This window comes from Hemiscyllium ocellatum, chromosome 12 (assembly GCF_020745735.1).
Source record: "Hemiscyllium ocellatum isolate sHemOce1 chromosome 12, sHemOce1.pat.X.cur, whole genome shotgun sequence".
In the NCBI taxonomy this organism is placed as follows: Eukaryota; Metazoa; Chordata; class Chondrichthyes; order Orectolobiformes; family Hemiscylliidae; genus Hemiscyllium; species Hemiscyllium ocellatum.
This window is the reverse complement of record NC_083412.1, coordinates 101,513,592-101,537,032: the sequence shown is the minus strand read 5'-3', so window position 1 is coordinate 101,537,032 and position 23,441 is coordinate 101,513,592. Positions and strand designations below refer to the sequence as shown.

General features: G+C 46.9%; 1 protein-coding gene across 8 annotated transcripts in view; it reads left to right on the top strand.

Annotated features, from left to right (window-relative positions):
• Nucleotides 1-23,441, top strand: part of LOC132821214 (1-acyl-sn-glycerol-3-phosphate acyltransferase gamma-like) — a 90,315-nt gene that overhangs the window by 41,701 nt on the left and 25,173 nt on the right. For all 8 annotated transcript variants that reach the window (XM_060833884.1, XM_060833883.1, XM_060833881.1 and 5 more), the window contains 6 exons: nucleotides 11,604-11,828; nucleotides 16,354-16,523; nucleotides 16,696-16,857; nucleotides 17,938-18,091; nucleotides 19,044-19,146; nucleotides 21,852-21,927. In XM_060833884.1, coding sequence (XP_060689867.1) covers nucleotides 11,651-11,828; nucleotides 16,354-16,523; nucleotides 16,696-16,857; nucleotides 17,938-18,091; nucleotides 19,044-19,146; nucleotides 21,852-21,927 — 843 coding nt within the window. In that variant the 5' untranslated portion in view covers nucleotides 11,604-11,650. The remainder of the gene's footprint in view (nucleotides 1-11,603; nucleotides 11,829-16,353; nucleotides 16,524-16,695; nucleotides 16,858-17,937; nucleotides 18,092-19,043; nucleotides 19,147-21,851; nucleotides 21,928-23,441) is intronic.

Below are 23,441 nucleotides of genomic sequence, written 5' to 3'. Positions count from 1 at the left end.
TAAGTCTGCACCGATCCAGATCCTCTGTCTAAACCTGCCGCCTATTTTCTCAGGATCTGTGTCCCTCTGCTCTGTGCCCTTTTATGTATCTGTCTAGATACACCTTAAATGATGCTACCGTGCCTGCCCCATCACCTCTGCTGGCAACGCGTTCCTGGCACCCGCCAGCCTCTGCGTGAAGAGCTTTCCACATATATCTCCCCTAAACTTGTTCCCTCTGACTTTGAGCTCCTGAGCCTTAGTAGTTCCTCTGCTCTGTGAGAATGTTTCTTGCTGTTCACCCTGTCTACACCTCTTGTCATTTTGTAGGCCCTCAACTTCCTCCTTTCGCATGAAAATAATCCTAATCTACTCAACCTCTCCTCATAGCTAGCATTGTCCTTACCAGGAAACATCCTGGTGAACCACCTCTGCACCCTCTCCAAAGCATTCACATCCTTCTGGTAATGTGGCAACCAGAACTGTACGCAGTATTAAAAATGGGGCCAAACCAAAGTCTTATACAACTGGAACATGACCTGCCAACTCTTGTACTCCGTACCCCATCCGATGAAGGGAAGCATGCCGTATGCCTCCTTGACCACCCTAATGACCTGCATTGCCACCTTAAGGGAACAATAGATTTGAACATCCAGATCTCTCTGTACATTAACTTTCTCCAAGACTCTTCCATTTACTGAATAGTTTGCTCTTGAATACATCTTCCAAAATGCATCACCTCACATTTATCTGGATTGAACTCCATCTGCCATTTCTCTGCCCAACTCTCCAATCTCTCTATATTCTGCTGTATTCTCTGACACACCCTTTTACTATCTATTACTTAGTGTCACCTGCAAACTTGCTAATGAGGCAACCTACACCTTCGTGCAAATTATTTGAGGGTCTACAAAATGACAAGAGGTGTAGACAGGGTGAACAGCAAGAAACATTCTCACAGAGCAGAGGAACTACTAAGGCTCAGGAGCTCAAAGTCAGAGGGAAAAAGTTTAGGGGAGATATATGTGGAAGGCGTCTTCATCAGCCTTCCATGGGGAACCTTATCAAATACATTCCTAAAGTCTATGTATATGACATCTGCATCTCTTCCTCCATCAATCAACTTGGTCACCTTGTCAAAGAATTCTATTAGGTTTGCAAGGCATGACCTTCCCTGCCCAAAACTCTGCTATCGCTGATAAGCCCATTTTCTTCCACATGAATATACATCCTATCCCTTCGAATCTTCTCCAGTAGTTTCCCTACCACTGGCGTCAGGTTCATAGGTCTGAAATTAGATTATCCCTGCTACCCTCCTTAAACAAGGGGTCAACAATAGCAATTCTCCAGTCCTCTGGGACCTTACCCATGTTCAAGGATGCTGCAAAGATATCTGTTAAAGCCCCAGCTATTTCCTCTTTCGCTTCCCTCAGTAACCTGGGATAGATCCCATCTGGTCCTGGGGACTTGTCCATCTTTTAGAATACCTAACACTTCCTCCCTCCTTATGCTGACTTGACCTAGAGTAATCAAAGATCTATCCCTAACCACAACATCCACCATGTCCATCTCCTTGGTGAATACCAATTCAAAATACTCATTAGGAATCTCACCCATTTTCTCTGACTCCATGCATATCTTTCCTCCTTTACCCTTGATTGGGCCAACCCTTTCCCTAGTTACCCTCTTGTTCCTTTTCCTTAACCCTTTTTGCTAAAGATATCTCATGACCTCTTTTAGCCCTCTTCATTCCTCGTTTCAGATTGGTTGTACATTCCCTATATTCCTCCAAAGCTTGGTGAATTTCTGCAGTGTATCTTATGGAGAGTACACACTGCTGCTACTGAGTGTTGATGGTGGAGGGAGCGGATGCTTGTGGATGTGGTGCCAATCAATCGGGCTGCTTTGTTCTGGATGGTGTCAAGCTTCTAGAATTTTGCTGGAGCGGACCCATCCAGGCGAGTGGGGGTATTCCATCACACTCCTGATGCATACCTTGTGGACATGCTTGGGGAGTCAGGAGGTGAGTTCCGAGCCTCTGACCTGCTCTTGTAGCCTGAAATAGTTTCACTTTTGAAACAGGGGAAATTTCTGAGCAATAGAATATGGAACTAACTACCGTAGGAAGTGGTGAAAGCCAACAGAATTGAAACTTCCTGGCTGCAATGGTCGGAATTCAAGTTAACTCCGGGTTGTTCATCTAAGCCTCTGGATTAGGCAACTTTCATGCTGCTGTACAAAGCCAAAAAGAGACAAGGTGACTATAGGTGAGAAAAAGGAATAGAAATAGTTATAGAGCTATAGTATCATACGACTTGGAAACAGACCCTTCAGTCCTACCGAGACACATTGGCTATAACCCCAAACTCAACAAATCCACCTGCCTGCACTTGGCCCATGTCCCTGCAAACATTTCTTCTTCTTGTCCTTATCCAAATGTCTTTTCAGTGTTATAACTGTAACTGCCTTTTATATGGTTAGCTCCAGGATATTAATTGTGATGTAGTCAGTGCTGTTGGTGCCATTAGTTCTAAGCTGCTTGGAGATGATCATTGCCTGGCACTTGTGCAAACATCTCTTGTTGAAACAATTCAAGGTGTACAGTATCATAAAAGTTGTCTAATCCGGAGGCTTAGATGAACAACCTGGAGCTAGCTTTAAATCCCACCATTGCAGCTGGAAAGTTTAAATTCTACTAGGTAAATACAAGCTAGGATTAGTCATGGTGATGATCACGAGAATCCTGGACTGTTCTACAACCCCATGTGCATACCTCATGGCCTTAAATGAATGAACAGGCTGAAGGAAGCGTGCTACATATTCCTGTTCCTCCTCATTATCAAAAATCGCACGACACCAGGTTATAGTCCAACAGGTTTATTTGAAATCACAAGCTTTCAGAGCCTCACTACTACTTCAGGTGCTAGTGCTTTTCTTGTTATGATGTTATCTGTTTTGCTGTTTTCTAATTTATTCCCTAGTCTCATTGCTGTGTACTCCTTGGGGTTGGGAGTGGTGGGTCTGACTGGCTGATATTCTCTGGGCTTTTGAAGAATTTGAAATGACTTGACAGCGCGTTAAGATCAACCTGACCTTGTTGAATGCAAGAGGAGCCTCGTTGGATTTCTGTTTTGTTCTGTAGTGTGTGGGTCAAGGTACTAACTTGGATTGAAAGTTGGTTGGCTGATAGGAAACAAAGAGTAGTGATAAACAGCTCCATTTCGGAATGGCAGGCAGTGACCAGTGGAGTACCGCAGGAATCCGTGCTGGGACCGCAGCTTTTTACAATATATGTTAATGATATAGAAGATGGTATTAGTAATAACATTAGCAAATTTGCTGATGATACTAAGCTGGGTGGCAGGGTGAAATGTGAGGAGGATGTTAGGAGATTACAGGGTGACCTGGACAGGTTAGGTGAGTGGGCAGATGCATGGCAGATGCAGTTTAATGTGGATAAATGTGTGGTTATCCATTTGGTGGCAAGAACAGGAAGGCAGATTACTACCTAAATTGAATCAATTTAGATAAAGGGGCAGTACAGAGAGATCTGGGTGTTCTTGTACACCAGTCAATGAAGGTAAGCATGCAGGTACAGCAGATAGTGAAGAAGGCTAATAGCATGCTGGCCTTCATAACAAGAGGGATTGAGTGTAGAAGCAAAGAGATTCTTCTGCAGCTGTACAGGGCCCAGGTGAGACCACACCTGGAGTATTGTGTGCAGTTCTGGTCTCCAAGTTTGAGGAAAGACATTTTGGCTATTGAGGGAGTGCAGCGTAGGTTCATGAGGTCAATTCCTGGAATGACAGGACTACCTTACGCTGACAGACTGGAGCGATTGGGCTTGTATACCCTTGAGTTTAGAAGACTGAGGGGGGGATCTGATTGAGACGTATAAGATTATGAAAGGATTGGACACTCTGGCAGCAGGAAACGTGTTTCCGCTGATGGGTGAGTGCCGAACCAGAGGACACAGCTTAAAAATACGGGGTAGACCATTTAGGACTGAGATGAGGAGAAACTTCTTCACCCAGAGAGTGGTGGCTGTGTGGAATGCTCTGCCCCAGAGGGCAGTGGAGGCCCAGTCTCTGGATTCATTTAAGAAAGAATTGGATAGAGCTCTCAAGGATAGTGGGATCAAGGGTTATGGAGATAAGGCAGGAACAGGATACTGATTAAGGATGATCAGCCATGATCATATTGAATGGTGGTGCAGGCTCGAAGGGCAGAATGGCCTACTCCTGCACCTATTGTCTATTGTCCGTGCTTGGGAATGGGAATGGGCTCTGGGCTGGTCAGGTGAATGGTAAGGAATGCTGAGAACCTGAGATTAAGGACATTGTCAGCAGGAGAGCAGTAGCCTTAGAGTCTCTCTGACTGTGAAGTGTTGGCAGTGAGGGTAAGTGGCTCATGAATACAGTATTTCTGATAATGCTCTCAATAGATTCTGTGCAAGTCGAGCTAGAAGGAACTTGCATTTCCTATCTACCTTACATGGACTCAGGATATCTTAAACATAGTTGTGACTAAGACTGCTTTTTGAAGAGTGGTTGCTTTTTTGGTGCTGGAAGTGCAGTGGTCACATTGCAGACAATATAATCCCAGAAATAGAGTTGTGATATTGAGGTATTGACAGTTAAATTTTCAACAATTTTAAAGTTTTCTGGCTTAACTTCACATTCTCAGACTGGTCACTGCTCAGGTGGAGTCTCTCTATAATTCTCTCTGTGCTTTCTCTCTGAAAAGCAACTCACCTACTCCTGACACTTTGTACCATCTCCTCCTTAGCCCTGTGCATTTTTTCCTCTTTGGATAATATTCCATTTCTTCTTGAAATCCTTAAGTGAACCTGGCTTCCCCTCCAGTCTAGCAGTACATTCCAGACCCAGCGACTGACCCAGACGGAGTCCCCCGGCTGTGCAGTTAGATCCTGTGCTGACCAGCTGTGGGAGTATTTGCTGAGATCTTCGACCTTTTGTTGCTACAATCTGAAGTCCCCACCTGCTTCAAGAAGACCACCATCATCCCAGTACCAAAGAAAGCACATGCAATGTGCTTCAATGACTACCCCCAATGACTCTGACCTCTATGATCATGATGAAGTGCTTTGAGAGGCTGGTCATGGCCCACATCAGCTGCAGCCTCCCTCGATCCCCTGCAGTTTGCCGACCAACATAACAGATCCACAGTAGGTGCAACTTCCGTGGCCCTGTATTCATCCCTGGAGCATCTGGATAATAAAGACACCTACATCAGGCTCCTACTCATCAACTACAGCTCCGTCTTCAATATCATATCCCTTCCAGATCAATCTCAAAACACTGCTACCTTGGGCTCGGCTCCACCCTCTGTAACTGGATCCTCAGCTTCCTGACCCACTGACTACAATCAGTGAAGATGTACAACAGCACCTCCTCCACGATAATTGTCAACACAGGCACCCGCGAGGATGTACTGAATTCCCTGTAGACCCACGACTATGCAGCCAAATTCCAAACGAACACCACCTACAAGTTTGCTGATGACATCACCATAGTGGGTTGGATGTCAAACAATGATGAGTCAGAATACAGGAAGGAGACCGAGTGCTTGGTGATGTGGTGCAGACATAACAATCTCTCTCAGAATCAGCAAAACTAAAAAGCTAATCATTGACTTCAGGAGGAAAGGAGGAGGACATGCCCCTATCTACCTCAATGGAGCTGAGGTGGAGAGGGTCAACAGTGTCAAGTTTTTAGGAGTGACGATCACCACCAATACCTCCTGAACTTCCCACATAGATGTAACAGTGAAGTAGGCACAACCACACCTCTTCCTCAGGAGCCTTAGGAAATTTGGCATGTCCATAAGGACCCTCCCCAACTTTTACAGATGCACCATAGAGAGCATTCTATCTGGGTGCATAACGGCCTGGTACAGCAACTGCTCTGCCCAGGACCATAAGGAACTATAGAAGGGGGTGCGCACAGCCCAGACTGTCACAGCAGCCAACCTCCCATCCATGGGCTCCATTGTTGTGAATGGCAGCAGACATCATCAAAGACTCCTCCCACCCCGGTTATAATCTCTTCCAAATTCTTCCATCAGGCAGAAGAGACAGAAGCTTGAACATGTACCAACAGATTTGAGAACAGTTTCTTCCCTGCTGTTAGACTGTTGAATGGACCCCTTTAACTTCAAATCTCACATTGATTTCATTTGTGCACCTCCTGTGCAGTGTAACCTTGTACGCCTTGCCCTGTCTAAGCACCCTATGATCTGTATTTCCTTGTTCTTTATGATCTCGCTGTACTGCTGGCAAAACAAAACTTTTCACTGTACTTAGGTACATGTAACAACAGTAAATCAAATCAAAAGACCCTAACTGTTGGAGCGAGCCTACCTCCACCACACTCTCAGACAGTACATTCCAATTTCTCCAATCTGTACTGATAACTGAAGTTCCTTATCTGTGGAACCATTCTTTTAAACCACTTCTGCACTCACTCTAATCCTTTTCCATTCTTCCTGAAGTGTATAAAATACTCCAGCTAAAGCTTAATGTATTTTATACAGGCTTAACATAACTCTGTTTTGATACTTTATTTCATTATTAATATAGCCTCAAAACTCTGTGCTTTGTTAACTGTGCTCTTCACTGTCCTGCTACCTTTAATAACACTTGCCCATGTGCACCCATTTTGCTGTGTTCTACCCCATTTAAAGTTGCACCTTTTCTCATACTCTACGGGGCAGCACGGTGACTCAGTGGATAGCACTGCTGCCTCACAGCACCAGCAACCTGGGTTCGATTCTACCTTCGAGCAACTGTCTGTATGGAATTTGCACATTCTCCCCGTGTCTGTGTGGGTTTCTTCTGGGTGCTCCAGTTTCGTCCCACAGTCCAAATACGTGCAGGTCAGGTGAATGGCCATGCTAAATTGCCCACAATGTTAGGTACATTAGCCAGAGGGAAATGAGTCTGGGTGGGTTACTCTTTGGAGGGTCGGTGTGGACTGGTTGGACCCAAGAGCCTGTTTTCACACTGTAGGGAGTCTAGTCTAATCTAATCTCTCTGTATCCATACCGCAAACATCTCACCTCATACTTCTCTGCCTTGAACTTTGTTCATTACTAATTTCACCAAACCACATCACCATCACCAGCATGTCCATTTGAAAATCTAAGTTTTGTGTTTTGTTTTTGTGATGTTTGTGTTAGTGTAGATATTGATCGGGACAGTGCCCCAATTTTTCTCCAAGTAAATCCCCTGACAGGACAGACTAGGCATTGGGTAAAAATCCGGAAGTCTGAGCACCCAAAGGTCAGCACTCCTTCAACTGTGTCCTTCGGGCAGTGTGGCCCTCCCTCACGCTTTCCTCTTGAACTGTTCACCATTCAGTGCTGACCTCTCTGGACTGAAGCATGAACACACCATGATACCCTCCAAGTCATGAGCTCCAGTACTGAGTCGTAAAGAATGATGAATCCTTGTTGTGTTGTAGCTGATAGTGTACTGGATAATCAGCCACTATCTCATTATAGAGCAATTTGCTGAATATGTCTGTGACAATTCTTCAATTTAAGGAACTAATCTTCCTGTTGCTTACCAATGCACTCTGGCATTTTTGTTTGTTTTCTCTTGATCTTTACTTAAACTGTAAGGATGCAATGGTGGGGTGTGTTACTGCAGGTGGGGGATCACTAATTAAAACTTGTGGTTAGCCTTGAGCTTCGGGACACTGGTTTAGTCAAGACTGTCCAACTGCGACAGGCTTGTATTGACCCTGCTGCTGGTCCCTCTCCCATGACAGGTTTGCGAAGGAATTGGCTTGTGCAATTTCACATCAGTCCGATGTAAACAGCTTATCTCTCTCTTCCTACTGGGGAGCACTGATTCATTGCAGTTCACTGCCCAACTTTTTTTTTACTGATTTCCAAATCCTTGTTTATATATCCTCTGCTTCAGTTGTGACCCAGTGTTTTGGGTTATCAATCACCTGTCATAGTAATCCTGATTTGGAGATGCCAGTGTTGGACTGGGGTGTACAAAGTTAAAAATCACACAACACCAGGTTATAGTCCAACAGGTTTAATTGGAAGCACACTAGCTTTCGGAGCGACGCTCCTTCATCAGGTGATAGTGGAGGGCTCGATCGTAACACAGAATTTATAGCAAAAATTTGCAGTGTGATGTAACTGAAATTATACATTGAAAAATTGATTGTCTGTTAAGCCTCTAAACATCAGGTCATAGACAGAGAACCTGGGGGGCTAACACCTTCAACATATTGTCTAGCTATCACCCATTGTTAACAGCTAACCCGAGAATGCAAAGGGTTTTGTGATTTACACATGAAAGAAGTGAAATTATTACTGTATTCCAACAGGTGAAAGGCTTAACAGACAATCAATTTTTCAATGTATAATTTCAGTTACATCACACTGCAAATTTTTGCCATAAATTCTGTGTTACGATCGAGCCCTCCATTATCACCTGATGAAGGAGCGTCGCTCCGAAAGCTAGTGTGCTTCCAATTAAACTTGTTGGACTATGACCTGGTGTTGTGTGTTTTTAACTGTGTCATAGTAAAGTCCCTATAGTAGGCAGAATTATACACTGATCACCAATACTCGATGCTTGTAGGAGGGAGTATGTTCGGGATGGTTATTTTGCTTGTGGACACACATTCGGCCGGTCATGTCTACTTCATCGATTGATGCAAAGTGGTCATTGAGAATCTCACCCATTTTCTCAGGTTTGATGCACAACCTTCCTTTCTTATCCTTGAGTGAGCATATCCTTTCTCTAGTTACCCTCTTGCTTCTTTTATATGATAAAAGGCCTTGGGATTCTCCCTAATTCTGCTTGCTAAAGTTATTTCATGACCCCTTTTAGCCTGCTTAATTCCTCGTTTAAGATTGGTCCTACTCTTCTGACATTCCTCCATGGCCTGCTCTGTTCTAGCTGCCCGAATCTTATGTATGCTTTCCTTTTCCTCTTGGCTAGTTGCACAATTTCTCCTGTCATCCAAGGTTCATGAATCTTGCCCTTCCTATTCTTTGCCTTCAATGGGACTTCCGCCTGGGAACCCTCCAGCCACAAGGGATGAACTCAGATTTCTCCAGTTTCCTCATTTCCCCTCCCCCCACCTTGTCTCAGTCGATTCCCTTGAACTCAGCACCGCCTTCCTAACCTGCAATCCTCTTCCTGACCTCTCCGCCCCCACCCCACTCCGGCCTATTACCCTCACCTTGACCTCCTTCCACCTATCACATCTCCATCGCCCCTCCCCCAAGTCCCTCCTCCCTACCTTTTATCTCAGCCTGCCTGGCACCCTCTCCTCATTCCTGATGAAGGGCTCTGGCCCGAAACGTCGAATTTCCTGTTCCTTGGATGCTGCCTAACCTGCTGTGCTTTAACCAGCAACACATTTTCAGCTTCAATGGGACATGCCTATCCTGCATTATCTTCAATCTATCTTCGAAAGCCTCCCACATACCAAATGTGGACTTCCCTTCAAATAGCTGCCCCCAATTCCCCAAAATTCCCAGCTCCTGCCGAATTTTGATATAATTAACCTTGGCCCAGTTTACTACTCTTCCCTTAGGACCACTCTCATTTTTGTCTAAGAGTATTCTAAAACTTACAGAATTGTGGTCACTGTTCCCAAAGAAATCCCTCACTGTAACTTCTACCACCTGGCCTGGCTTGTTCCCCAGTACCAGGTCCAGTATGGCCCCTTCCCTTGTCGGGCTATTGACAAACTCCTCTAGAAAAAATTTCTTGAATACTCCTTACAAATTATGGCTCATCCAGATCTCTGGCACTAAGTGTATTCCAGTCAATGTTGGGAAAATTAAAATCTCCTATCACCACCACCCTGTTGCCTCAACATCTTTCCATAATCTGTTTGCCTATTTGTTCTTCTACCTCATGCTCACTGTTGGGAGGTCTGTAGTACAGCCCCACCAGTGTAACTGCACCCTTTTTAATTCTCAGCTCCACCCATAATGCCTCACTACCTCCATAGTGTCCTCCTTTAGCGCAGCTGTGATATTATCCCTGACCAGCAATGCAACTCCACCCCCACCCCCACCCCCACCCCCTCCTTTTCTACTTCCCTCCCTGTCCTGTCTGAAGCATCGATAACCTGGAACATTTAGTTGCCAATCATGCCCTTCTTTCAACCAAGTCTCTGTGATCGCAATAACATCATACTCCCAGGCACCAATCCAAGCCCTAAATTCATCTGCCTTACCCACTATACTCCTTGTATTAAAGCATATGTACTTCAGGCTGCTGGTTCTTTTGCGTTCATCTGCTCACAACCTTGCTTCCCCTTGGAAATGCAAACTTCATGATCCTTACAGTCTCTAGTTCCCACCTCACTGTTTACGAGTGTTCTCTTCTGGTTCCCAGCAGGAGTGGTCTGGACTGAGATTGTAGGCAGAAAATGTTTTGGCTGTGTCCCAGATGGAAACGGGATCAGTAAAAGAAGCCATAGTAGGATAAGGAAAACTTTTTTATGCAGTGACTGGTTAGGATCTGAAATGTACTGTCTCTGTGATGGCAGCAGATTCAACAAGGATTTCAAGATGAAAGAACAATAGGCCGGGCTGTGGGGAAGAGATGGACAAGTGGCACAAACACAGTCCGCTTCTGCACCATAACAATTCAGTGATTCCGAACTAAAGAGTCTGCAACAGCTGAGCAAATTCCACAATAATTGTATTAAAACTACAATTAGAATGAATGGCTTGTTCCCTTCTCTCTCTGTGTGCTACACCGGGTTCTATTAAACAATGCTGTAACAATGCTCACAGTTGATGTGAAGGAGTCATTTACAGTATTGAGTACCTGTTGCCCAGATCTCTCGGACAGTGCTTGATAAATATCAGCATTCTTTCAGAAGGTGCATGTCTAGAAAGTATCCCTGGCCCTGGGAAAAGAAAGAGTTGCTGTCCTGGTTAGATGCAGCAGTTTAGCTGACAGTGTTTCAGAATCAGCTCGAGCAACTGATGCCCCATCAGGACATGTGGAGTTAGCTGTGTGCCTTATCAGAGTGCCTACTGAGAGCCAGGGTTGCAGGCTCTCGGGTGATAGCTCTAGCTTGTTGCTCTGGTCAGCAGAAAGGATAAAAGAAATGAGAGAAAGAGTGGCCTTTAGGCCGATCAAACCCCTCTACTATTTGAAAGATCGTGTCTGGTTGCATTGTGGTCTCGACCCCACATTCTTGCTTGCTCCTCATAATCCTGGACTCCCTTGTCCATCAGAAGTTTCATGCAGCCCCTAGAACATATTCAGTAACCTCACCTCTATTCGATAACATGTGACATAAAAGGTTATTACACAAGCTCTTGGTATTGGGGGTAATGTTTGAACATAGATTGAGAATTGGTTAACACAGAAGACACGTGTACCCTTGTCCCCAACAGCGCGACCAACTCTCAAACCTGCTCCTCACCTGAAACCATTGCTGTTGAATTGTGAACCAGTGGGCGTGGGTTTGTGGTGATTGGCAGAATAACCAGAAGTGAGATTTAAGAGACCAGTTGGTGGGCTGAATGGCCTGTAGCTGTGCTAGCGATTACTGCACTGTCACAGTTATATTGATGATCTGTATTCTCTCCCTCTTTCACAGGACGGTTATTCTGAGTGAGGGGCCTTGTAAACGCTTCTGATTAAACCATGAGTATAATCGCCTACCTGAAGACTCAGTTCATAGTTCATCTTTTACTTGGATTTGTGTTCGTTGTCAGTGGCTTCTGCATCAACTTCATCCAACTTTGCACTCTCCCCATCTGGCCCATCAACAAGCAACTGTATCGACATCTCAACTGTCGGCTTGCGTACTCACTGTGGAGCCGTGAGTATTCCCCACAGCCGTGCCTGACTCGACTCGGCACACCTTCAGCTGTTTGTGAATGGGAGATGCCATTTGTTGACCAGAGTGGAAAGTCAGCCCAGACTGAAATCCCCCACTGTGGCAAGCCTGTTATCAGAGTTTACTCAATTCTTGCCATGACACCGATAGCAACCATACAGGGCACCATGCAAACCGGCTGCTCGCCAGGAAGGAAAACTGTCCGAGTGGATCTCATTTATGGCTAACAAGTGTTTGATAGGGAGACTGTTACTTTCAGTTGAAAAGAATAGAGAGTAGAGTAGATCTAACCCCATGCATCCCTGAGTGGGAGTATTTGGTGGGGATAGTGTAGAGGGAGTTTTACTCTGTATCTAACCCATGCTGTCCCTATCCTGGGAGTGTTTGATGGGAATAGTGTAGAGGGAGCTTTACTCTGTATCTAACCCATGCTGTTACTGTCCTGGGATGATTTGGAGATGCCAGTGTTGGACTGGGGTGTACAAAGTTAAAAATCACACAACACCAGGTTATAGTCCAACAGGTTTAAGAGGAAGCACACTAGCTTTCGGAGCGACGCTCCTTCATCAGGTGATTTTGGAGGGCTCGATCGTAACACAGAATTTATAGCAAACATTTGCAGTGTGATGTAACTGAAATTATACATTGAAAAATTGATTGTCTGTTAAGTCTTTCATCTGTTAGAATACAGTGATAGTTTCACTTCTTTCATGTGTAAATCACAAAACCTTTTCTTTAAAGTTGCATTCTCGGGTTAGCTGTTAACAATGGTGATAGCTACAAATGTGTTGCTGGTCAAAGCACAGCAGGCCAGGCAGCATCTCAGGAATAGAGAATTCGACGTTTCGAGCATAAGCCCTTCATCAGGAATAAGAGAGAGAGAGCCAAGCCGGCTGAGATAAAAGGTAGGGAGGAGGGACTAGGGGGAGGGGCGATGGAGGTGGGATAGGTGGAAGGAGGTCAAGGTGAGGGTGATAGGCCGGAGTGGGGTGGGGGCGGAGAGGTCAGGAAGAGGATTGCAGGTTAGGAGGGCGGTGCTGAGTTGAGGGAACCGACTGAGACAAGGTGGGGGGAGGGGAAATGAGGAAGCTGGAGAAATCTGAATTCATACCTTGTGGTTGGAGGGTTCCCAGGCGGAAGATGAGGCGCTCCTCCTCCAGCCGTCGTGTAGTTGTGTTCTGCCGGTGGAGGAGTCCAAGGACCTGCATGTCCTCGGTGGAGTGGGAGGGGGAGTTAAAGTGTTGAGCCACGGGGTGATTGGGTTGGTTGGTTCGGGCGGCCCAGAGGTGTTCTCTGAAGCGTTCCGCAAGTAAGCGGCCTGTCTCACCAATATAGAGGAGGCCACATCGGGTGCAGCGGATGCAATAGATGATGTGTGTGGAGGTACAGGTGAACTTGTGGCGGATATGGAAGGATCCCTTGGGGCCTTGGAGGGAAGTGAGTGTGGAGGTGTGGGCGCAAGTTTTACATTTCCTGCGGTTGCAGGGGAAGGTGCCGGGGGTGGAGGTTGGGTTGGTGGGGGGTGTGGATCTGACAAGGGAGTCACGAAGGGAGTGGTCCTTGCGGAACGCTGATAGGGGAGGGGAGGGAAATATATCCTTGGTGGTGGGGTCCGTTTGGAGGTGGCGGAAATGGCGGCGGATAATACGTTGTATGCGCAGGTTGGTGGGGTGGTAGGTGAGAACCAGTGGGGTTCTGTCTTGGTGGCGGTTGGAGGAGCGGGGCTCAAGGGCGGAGGAGCGGGAAGTGGAGGAGATGCGGTGGAGGGCATCGTCGATCACGTCTGGGGGGAATCTGCAGTCCTTGAAGAAGGAGGCCATCTGGGCTGTGCGGTGTTGGAATTGGTCCTCCTGGGAGCAGATGCGGCGGAGACGAAGGAATTGGGAATATGGGATGGCGTTTTTACAGGGGGCAGGGTGGGAGGAGGTGTAGTCCAGGTAGCTGTGGGAGTCAGTCGGTTTATAATAGATGTCTGTGTTGAGTCGGTCGCCCGAGATAGAAATGGAAAGGTCTAGGAAGGCGAGGGAGGAGTCTGAGACAGTCCAGGTGAATTTCAGGTCGGGATGGAAGGTGTTAGTAAAGTTGATGAACTGTTCAACCTCCTCGTGGGAGCACGAGGCAGCGCCGATACAGTCATCGATGTAGCGGAGGAAAAGGTGGGGGGTGGTGCCAGTGTAGTTGCGGAAGATGGACTGTTCCACATATCCTACGAAGAGGCAGGCATAGCTGGGGCCCATGCGGGTGCCCATGGCAACTCCTTTAGTTTGGAGGAAGTGGGAGGATTGAAAAGAGAAGTTATTCAGGGTGAGGACCAGTTCAGTCAGTCGAAGGAGGGTGTCAGTGGAAGGGTACTGGTTAGTGCGGCGGGAAAGGAAGAAGCGGAGGGCTTTGAGTCCTTCGTGATGGGGGATGGAGGTGTACAGGGACTGGATGTCCATAGTGAAAATAAGGCGTTGGGGACCGGGGAAGCGAAAATCCTGGAGGAGGTGGAGGGCGTGGGTGGTGTCCCGAACGTAGGTGGGGAGTTCTTGGACTAAAGGGGACAGGACCGTGTCGAGGTATTGGGAGATGAGTTCGGTGGGGCAGGAGTCAGTCGAAGGAGGGTGTCAGTGGAAGGGTACTGGTTAGTGCGGCGGGAAAGGAAGAAGCGGAGGGCTTTGAGTCCTTCGTGATGGGGGATGGAGGTGTACAGGGACTGGATGTCCATAGTGAAAATAAGCTAGACAATATGTTGAAGGTGTTAGCCCCCTGTGTTCTCTGTCTATGACCTGATGTTTAGATTGATTCTAATCTTAAAAGTGAGATAACAGAGTTTTACATAAATTCCTGCAGTTTTTGAGCTCAGAGTTCTACATGAATGTATGCAGCTTTTGAGCAAAGTGCAATGTAACTCTGCAAGTACAAATTCACCCCACAATATATATGTGTGCATGTGGGTCTTTGTCTGTCTGTGGTGTGTGTGTCTGTCTGGGGTGCATGGTAGCCGGAGGCATGGTACATTGGGGAAACCGAGCAAAGGCTACGACAACGGATGAATGGGCACCGCACAACAATCAACAGACAGGAGGGTTCCCTCCCAGTTGGGGAACACCTCAGTGGTCCAGGACATTCAGCCTCGGACCTTCGGGTGACCATCCTCCAAGGTGGACTTTGGGACAGGCAGCAGTGAAAAGTGGCTGAGCAGAGGCTGATAGCTAAGTTCGGTACCCATAGGGAGGGCCTCAACCGGGACCTTGGGTTCATGTCACATTACAGGTGATCACCATTGCACCACACACACACACACACACACACACACACACACACACACACACACACAGATATTCCTATACATACACACTTTCACATACACACGGACACAGGTACACACAGACGCGCACACAGACACCCACACACCCCCTTATGGACACACACACCCACACTCTCACATGCACCCCCTCATAGACTTAAGACACTCTGCACCCACTACACCTACACACACACCTACACACACACACACACACACACACACTCACTCACTCACTCACTCACTCACTCACACTCACAACCCCCAACCCAGACAGACATACTCTCACACTCACAACCCCCACCCCAGACAGACAGACACACACACACAGACAAAGACCCACATGCACACATATATTTTGTGGGCTGAATTTGTACTTGCGGAGTTACTTTGCTCAAAAACTGCATACATTCATGTAGAACTCTGAGCTCAAAAACTGCAGGAATTTATGTAAAACTCTGTTATCTCACTTTTAAGATTAGAATCAATCTAAACATCAGGTCATAGACAGAGAACACAGGGGGCTAACACCTTCAACATATTGTCTAGCTATCACCATTGTTAACAGCTAACCCAAGAATGCAACTTTAAAAAAAGTGTTTTGTGATTTACACATGAAAGAAGTGAAACTATCACTGTATTCTAACAGATGAAAGGCTTAACAGACAATCAATTTTTCAATGTATAATTTCAGTTACATCACAATGTAAATTTTTCCTATAAATTCTGTGTTACGATTGAGCCCTACACTATCACCTGATGAAGGAGCATCGCTCCGAAAGCTAGTGTGCTTCCAATTAAACCTGTTGGACTATAACCTGGTGTTGTGTGATTTTTAACTTTGTACTGTCCTGGGAGTGTTTGATGGGGACCGTGTAGAGGGAGCTTTACTCTGTATCTAACCCCATGCTGTCCCTGTCCTGAGAGTGTTTGACGGTGACAGTGTAGAGGGAGCTTTACTTTCTATATGATAGTAGAGGAAGGTTTGCTTGGCCTTTGAGCTGGAGCGATGTTTTTAAGATAATCCGACGGGTTTCAGTTGGATGTGTAACATTCTCTGCATTTTCCCTAACATAGTGCGCAGAGTGTTTTCTTGCTTGGTGTTTGGAATGGGTTTTGGTGCCCATCCTGTGCTGCGGCCAACTTGATGAGTTTAGGTCTTTGTCAGTTTCAGCTGCTATTGCTGTTGGTAATGTGGCCATCTTCCCTCTGTATCTCCAGAGCTGGTCTTGCTGCTGGAATGGTGGTCTGGCACGGAATGTACACTTTTCACTGACCAGGCCACGGTGGACCAATTTGGCAAGGAACATGTTATTGTCATCTTAAATCACAATTTTGAGATTGACTTCCTCTGCGGTTGGACCATGTGTGAAAGACACGGCGTTCTGGGGGTCAGTAACATTCCCATTTTATCCTTTTGTATTTTAAATGTCTGTGTTGAAAACCCTGTGGGAAGTGAGATTGTGGGGGTGGGGGGAGGCTGGTGAAGGATGTGAAGCTGGTTTTCTGTAACTCCATTGTTGGGTATTATTGTGGATTTATTCACTGCCCTGATGCCTACAGAGCTCTAAAGTGTTGGCGAAGAAGGAATTGCTTTACGTACCTCTGATCGGATGGACGTGGTATTTCCTGGAGATTGTTTTCTGTAAACGTCGTTGGGATGAGGACAGAGACACAGTTGTAAATGGACTGAAGGCATTGCAGGACTACCCAGAGTACATGTGGGTGAGTACACTGCCCAGTTCCAAAACTACACGCACCTCTGGGAGCAAGTGCAAGCCTCTCTGTGTCATTCCAGCACAGGAAACCAACTCAGCCAAGCTCTACCAACCCTCCCTAGATCAATTCCGTCAATCCATTCCCCTCCACTCTATCCCAAAGTCCACACATTTATTCCCTTCGGTTTCCTTTTGATATCATTTAAATAAAACAAAGAACTGCTAATACTGGAAATATGAAAAAGAAACAGAAATTGTTGGAGAAACTCAGCAGATCTGGCAGCATCTGTGGAGGGAAAGCAGAGTAAACATTTCATGTCTGATTTAGAATCATAGAATCCCTACAGTGTGGAAGCAGATCATTTGATCCAACACATCTACACTGACCCACCAAAGAGTAACCCATCCAGGCCCATTCCCCTACCCTATTACTCTACATTTAGCCCTGACTAATGCACCTAACCTACACATCCCTGAACACTATGGGCAATTTAGCATGGCCAATCCACCTAACCTGCACATCTTTGGACTGTGGGAGGAAACCGGTGCACTTGGAGGAAACTCTCTCAGACACGGGGAGAATGTGCAAACTCCACACGGACAGTCATCTGGTCCCTGGGGCTGTAAGGCAGCTGTACTAGCCACCATGCTGCCCTGGTGATCCTCCTTCAGAGCTGCTGTGTTTCTCCAGCAATTTCTGTTTCTGTTCCTTTTGAAGTCATTTGTTGATTTCTGTTTCCACCCACACCCTGTGGATGAGTTCTTGGTCATTGCCACTTGCTGTGTAAGAACATTCCTCCTCATTGTCCCGCTGCAGCTCTTTCCCCCAAAATATGTGATTTCTGTGCCCAAGTCCTTGTAAGACAATTTGTCTTAACCTTGTACATCTGTAACCCAGTGCAAGTCAATGTCTGTGGGTCAGTACCCCAGTCAATGAGTGCAGGATGCCCGCTCCCCCCAGTGAGGGTCGGGGTGTGTGTGTGTACGCGTGCGCGTGGGATCATGACCCCCTTCCATGTGAGGTCCCATGCCTTGATTCTGGGTTGGTTGTTAAAATACCCTTTATCTGTCTCACTCTCTATTTCAGTTTCTGTTATACTGTGAAGGCACACGTTTTACAGAGAAGAAACACCGTATTAGTATGGAGGTTGCTGAATCTAAGGGTCTACCGAAGCTGAAATATCACCTGTTACCAAGGACCAAAGGTTTTACCACCACTGTTAAATACCTCAGGGGAACGGGTGAGTTGGCTGTGTTCCGCCCTGACCTCTCAATACATTCGTTCTTGTATATCTGGATTCAAAATATTAACTCTGCTTTCTATCCACAGATCTTGCCAGACCTGCTGAGTTTCTCCAACAGTTTTTGTTTTTATTTCTGACCTCCAACATTTGCGGTTTTTGTTTTATTATATTTGTGTTGCTGGATTTGAGACCCCTCTGAGCCTCTGTTACCCTGCTCTCTCGCCTTCAGCCCAATTAACTCCTCTCTGTTCTTTGTTTTGCTTCCTAACACCTTGGAACAGATCCCAGGGAACAACTCCTCCAATCCCATCAGGAAATGTCCCTCAAATCCACCCTCTCAGGCACAAGCTTCTAACACTGGTCACAAGGTTGGCCCTCTGGAAACAGCCTATGTTAGCTTCCTTGTGGGAAAGTCAGGCTCCTCTCTTGGTTTGAAGTTGAAGTGGATTTGGTTCTGTTTCAGATTTGGGTTCTACTGTGTGTGCAGTGACTGTGGCTTGTTTTTATTTTAGACTTTTGACATCGGGTGTGGAAACTCACTGAGCGGCTACCTGCTTGTGTCTCAGAGTCACGGATGTACAGCATGGAAGCAGACCCTTCAGCCCACCTTGTCAATGCCAATTATATACAAAATTGATCTCATCCCATTTGCCAGCATCTGGCCTGTGTCCTTCTAAATCCTTCCCATTCATTCAGATAGTTTTTAAATGTTGTAATTGTACCAGCATCCACCACTTGCTCTGGCTATCTTGAAGCAGTCCCATATTACAGCAGCAACTCTCTTCAACGCTGCGGTCCGTAAAGCCCCTGTCACCTTGTGAAGACTGATGAGACTTGGGGCCAATATGAGGGCCAGTGCCATGTTTGCGAGCTGCTTCAGCCTGTACTCTGTGAGCCAGCCCCTATGAAATGTATTGCTGCAACATCATCTGGCTGCTTTCCATTTCAGTTACTGCTGTGTATGATGTGACGTTAAACTTCCGAGATAACAAGAACCCGACACTCTTGGGCATACTGCACGGCAAGCAGTACCATGCAGATATGTGTGTCAGGTAAGGAACAAGTGGTAGGTGACCAAACAAATATCTGTCAGTCTGACACACAAACCCGAAACTCACCAGGCAGCCTGGGAGAGCCAGGTAGGCAGGCTAGAGAGTCCAAAGCCTGTCGAGTTGGCTAATTGGTATTCCGATTTGGAAACTGGTGAGAATGGTGGTGACTGTGAGAAGTGTAGCAGAGCCCAGCCCTTGGGACCACAGGAGATGGAGAGGAATGGGAGGGCAGTAATGATAGAGGATTCACAGTCAGGGTGATCAGACAGGCTTTTCTGCAGCATTAAATGTGACTCCAGAGTGATCAATACTTCCTGTGCAGCCTGATTCAGAGACGTTACCTCTGGAGCAGGTGGGACCTGAATTTAGGTCTCCTGGCTTAAAGGAGAAAGTGAGGTCTGCAGATGCTGGAGATCAGAGCTGAAAATGTGTTGCTGGAAAAGCGCAGCAGGTCAGGCAGCATCCAAGGAGCAGGAGATTCGACGTTTTGGGCATAATCCTGAAGAAGGGCTTATGCCCGAAATGCCGAATCTCCTGCTCCTTGGATGCTGCCTGACCTGCTGCGCTTTTCCAGCAACACATTTTCAGCTCTCCTGGCTTAAAGTTAGGGGCACTACCACTGTGCCATGAGCGACCCAGGGTGCAGGATGTCACTTAGCAGCTATGAGATGTCTTTCTGGGAGGGAGGGGATTAGCCAGAGATTGTGGTGCATATTGCTAGAAGAGGGAGGAGAAATGCTGGATTGGACATGTGGCTGGAGAGCTGCTCTAGGAAGGAGGGGTTCCTGAGGAATTAGGATCCGTTCCAGAGCAAGTCAAACCTCAACAAGGGATACATTTTACCAGAACTGAAAGGGGTAGTTTAATGGACATTTACTTGTGCTGTTGGGCTGGGTTTAACTGAGTTTGTCAGGGGATGGGAACCTGAGGGGCTAACTGAAATTGGAAGGAAGGAAAGTTGGTAACAGGAGGTTGAAAAGATGCTGGAGAGACAGGAAGGCAGGAGATAGCGAGTTGGGTAGGCCTTGAGTAAGACTGATGTCGAAGAGACCAAGGGAAGGGCACTCTGTTTGATGCGCACAGGCCGATGGTCTGAAGGCAGACATCCAGATACACAGGAAAGAACAGATTGCCATTAGAGAAACATGCCTGCATGGTGACCAGCATTGGGAACTGAATATTCCATAATATGTGACACTTAGGAAGTACAGACAAGAAGGAAAAGGAGGATTGGGTTATGATGATGAGATCCTGCCGACCAGATATCCTAAACTGATCTAGTCCCATTTGCCAGCATTGGCCCATATCCCTTCCTATTCATATACCCATCCACATGCCTTTAAATGCTGTAATTGTACCAGCCTCCACCACTTCCTCTGGCAGCTCATTCCAAGCATGCACAATCCTCTGTGTGAAGAAGTTACCCCTCAGGTTCCTTTTGAATCTTTCCCCTCTCACTTTAAGCCTGTGCCCTCTAGTTTTGGACTCACCTATCCAGGGAAAAGATCTTGTCTATTTGTCTTATCCATGCCCCTCATGATTTTATTAACCTCTACAAGCTTATCCCTCAGCCTCCAACGTTCCAGGGAAAACAGCCCCAGCCTATTCAAACTCTCCCTGTAGCTCAATCCTCCAACCCTGGCAACATCCTTGTAATTCTTATCTGAACCTTTTCATGTTTCTGTAACAGGGAGGCCATAATTGAATGAGTATTCTATAAGTGACCTATCCAGTGTCCTGTACAGACCCAACATAACCTCCCAACCCCTATCTCAGTGCACTGACCAAAAATAGTAAACACGTCAAACACCTTCTTCATCACCTTGTCAACTTGTGACTCCACATTCAAAAAAACTGTGCACCTGTCTTTGTTCAGCAACACCCCGAGGCCTCACCGTTATGGGATGGGAGGTAATGTCCTGCAATGGATTAACGATTGGTGAAGAGACCGAAAACGGTCGGTGTAAATGGGTCATTCTCACATTGGCAGGGTGTGACTGCCACAAAGAACAGTGCTTGGGGTTCCAGCTGTTCACAGTCAGAGTCTGTCTCTGTGTGGGTGGGGGCTGGAGGTGTCAGTTTCTGTGTGGGTGGGGGCTGGAGGTGTCTGCTTCTGTGTGGGTGGGGGCTGGAGGTGTCAGTTTCTGTGTGGGTGGGGGCTGGAGGTGTCAGTTTCTGTGTGGGTGGGGGCTGGAGGTGTCTGCTTCTGTGTGGGTGGGGGATGGAGGTGTGTGCCTCTGTGTGGGTGGGGGATGGAGGGGTGTGTTTCTGTGTGGGTGGGGGGTGGAGGTGTGTGTTTCTGTGTGGGTGGGGGGTGGAGGTGTGTGCCTCTGTGTGGGTGGGGGGTGGAGGTGTGTGTTTCTGTGTGGGTGGGGGCTGGAGGTGTGTGCCTCTGTGTGGGTGGGGGCTGGAGGTGTGTGCCTCTGTGTGGGTGGGGGACGGAGGTGTGTGTTTCTGTGTGGGTGGGTGCTGGGGGTATCTCTCTTTGTGTGGGTGGGGGCTGGACTGTCTCTCTCTGGGTGGGTGGGGCCTGGGGGTGGGTCTATCTTTGTGCGGATTTATGTTTCAGCATCTTTGTGAGTAGGAATGGGCGTATGCACACGTGTGTTTGAGATTACATTTTGTTTGCTTACTTAATTATTTCGACCATGGACATACAGTGCCAAGTTCGAGGCAACTGTCAGACTGACATCTTTGTTTGATAGGAGGTTCCCTCTAGAAGATATTCCAGAAGATGAGAAGGAATGCGCAGCTTGGCTCCATAGACTGTACCAGGAAAAGGTATTGTCATCCTGAGGGCTTGGGTGAAATGTCAGTTATAAGGTATAACCAAGGCGAAATGTCAGCTCCAGCCCTTTTGCTCACTGGGAGATGGGACCCACACACACTGACGCTCACTGGTGTGTGTTCACTGTTGTTTGGTTTGTATTAGATAATGAGTAAGTGGAATGAATGTCACAGGATAACTGGTGTCTGATGCCCCTTGTAAGAAATAGGGCTGGAACTGTGTCCTGTCAGTGCATAGCAACAAGTATCAACTATTTTTTGGAATACTGTTTACTTCAGTCCCACCTGCTGCTGCTGGATGTGAATACTGCTCTCACTGAGCCTAAACCAGGCAGTGACACTCACCTTTCAACATCAGGGTGTATTTCCCAGAGCTTTATTCTTAGTACAGCTCCTTATCGGAGTACGTAATTATTGCCAGGGTGTCATGGAGATCTACAGCAGGCTCACTGAGCAGTCAAAAACATCCACTTATTTATTTATTTTTAATTCCATTTCCCGGCATTTAGCCCATAGCGTTGTATGTTTTGGCATTACAATTGCACATCTAAATACTGCTTCAATGTTATGAAGGTTTTTGCCTCTCCCTCGCTTGCATACCATTTGACTTGCTCCAGCCCAAATATATCTTCCTGAAATCTTAAGCTTTCCTCTTCACTATTTACCACCCTGCCATTTTTCATCTCATCTGTGAACCCCCTGATCAATCCTCCTGCATACAACCCATTCACATAGATCACAAATATCATGGTCTCTAATACTTATCCCTGATGAGCCCCACTGGACACGTGCTCCCAGACACACCAACCCCCCTCAATCATCAGAGTCTGCTCCCAGACACACCAACCCCCCTCAACCATCTCACACTGCTCCCGCACACACCAATCCCCACCCTCCCCACAACCATCACAGTCCGCTCCCAGACACACCAAACCCCCCCTCCATGATCACACTCTGCTCCGAGACACACCAACCCCCCCCCAACCATTACACTCTGCTCCGAGACACACCAACCCCCCCCCCCAACCATTACACTCTGCTCCGAGACACACCAACCCCCCCCCCCCCCCCCCCCCAACCATTACACTCTGCTCCGAGACACACCAACCCCCCGTCAACCATCACAGTCGGCTCCCAGACACACCAAACCCCCCCTCCATGATCACACTCTGCTCTCAGACACAACAACCCCTCCTTACCATCACAGTCCGCTCAGCTAATTCTCCATCCAATTAGCCAAATATTCTTGGCTATCATTGACTTGTACCTTCACCCTCAGTTTTCCACATGAGGCCTTATTAAAGCCCTTGCAGAAGTCCAGATAGACTTCATCAAAATTATTGTGATTTTTGTGGACCAGACCAGACCCCCTCAAAATATATTAAGAAAGTAACCTAGACCCCAACCTTTTCTCAAAGGTAAATGTAAGGTGCTGTGTTCCAGATGCAATTCAATTTGTCAAACTACTCACTCTGCTTTGAGCAAAACACAATTTATTCAGACACTGT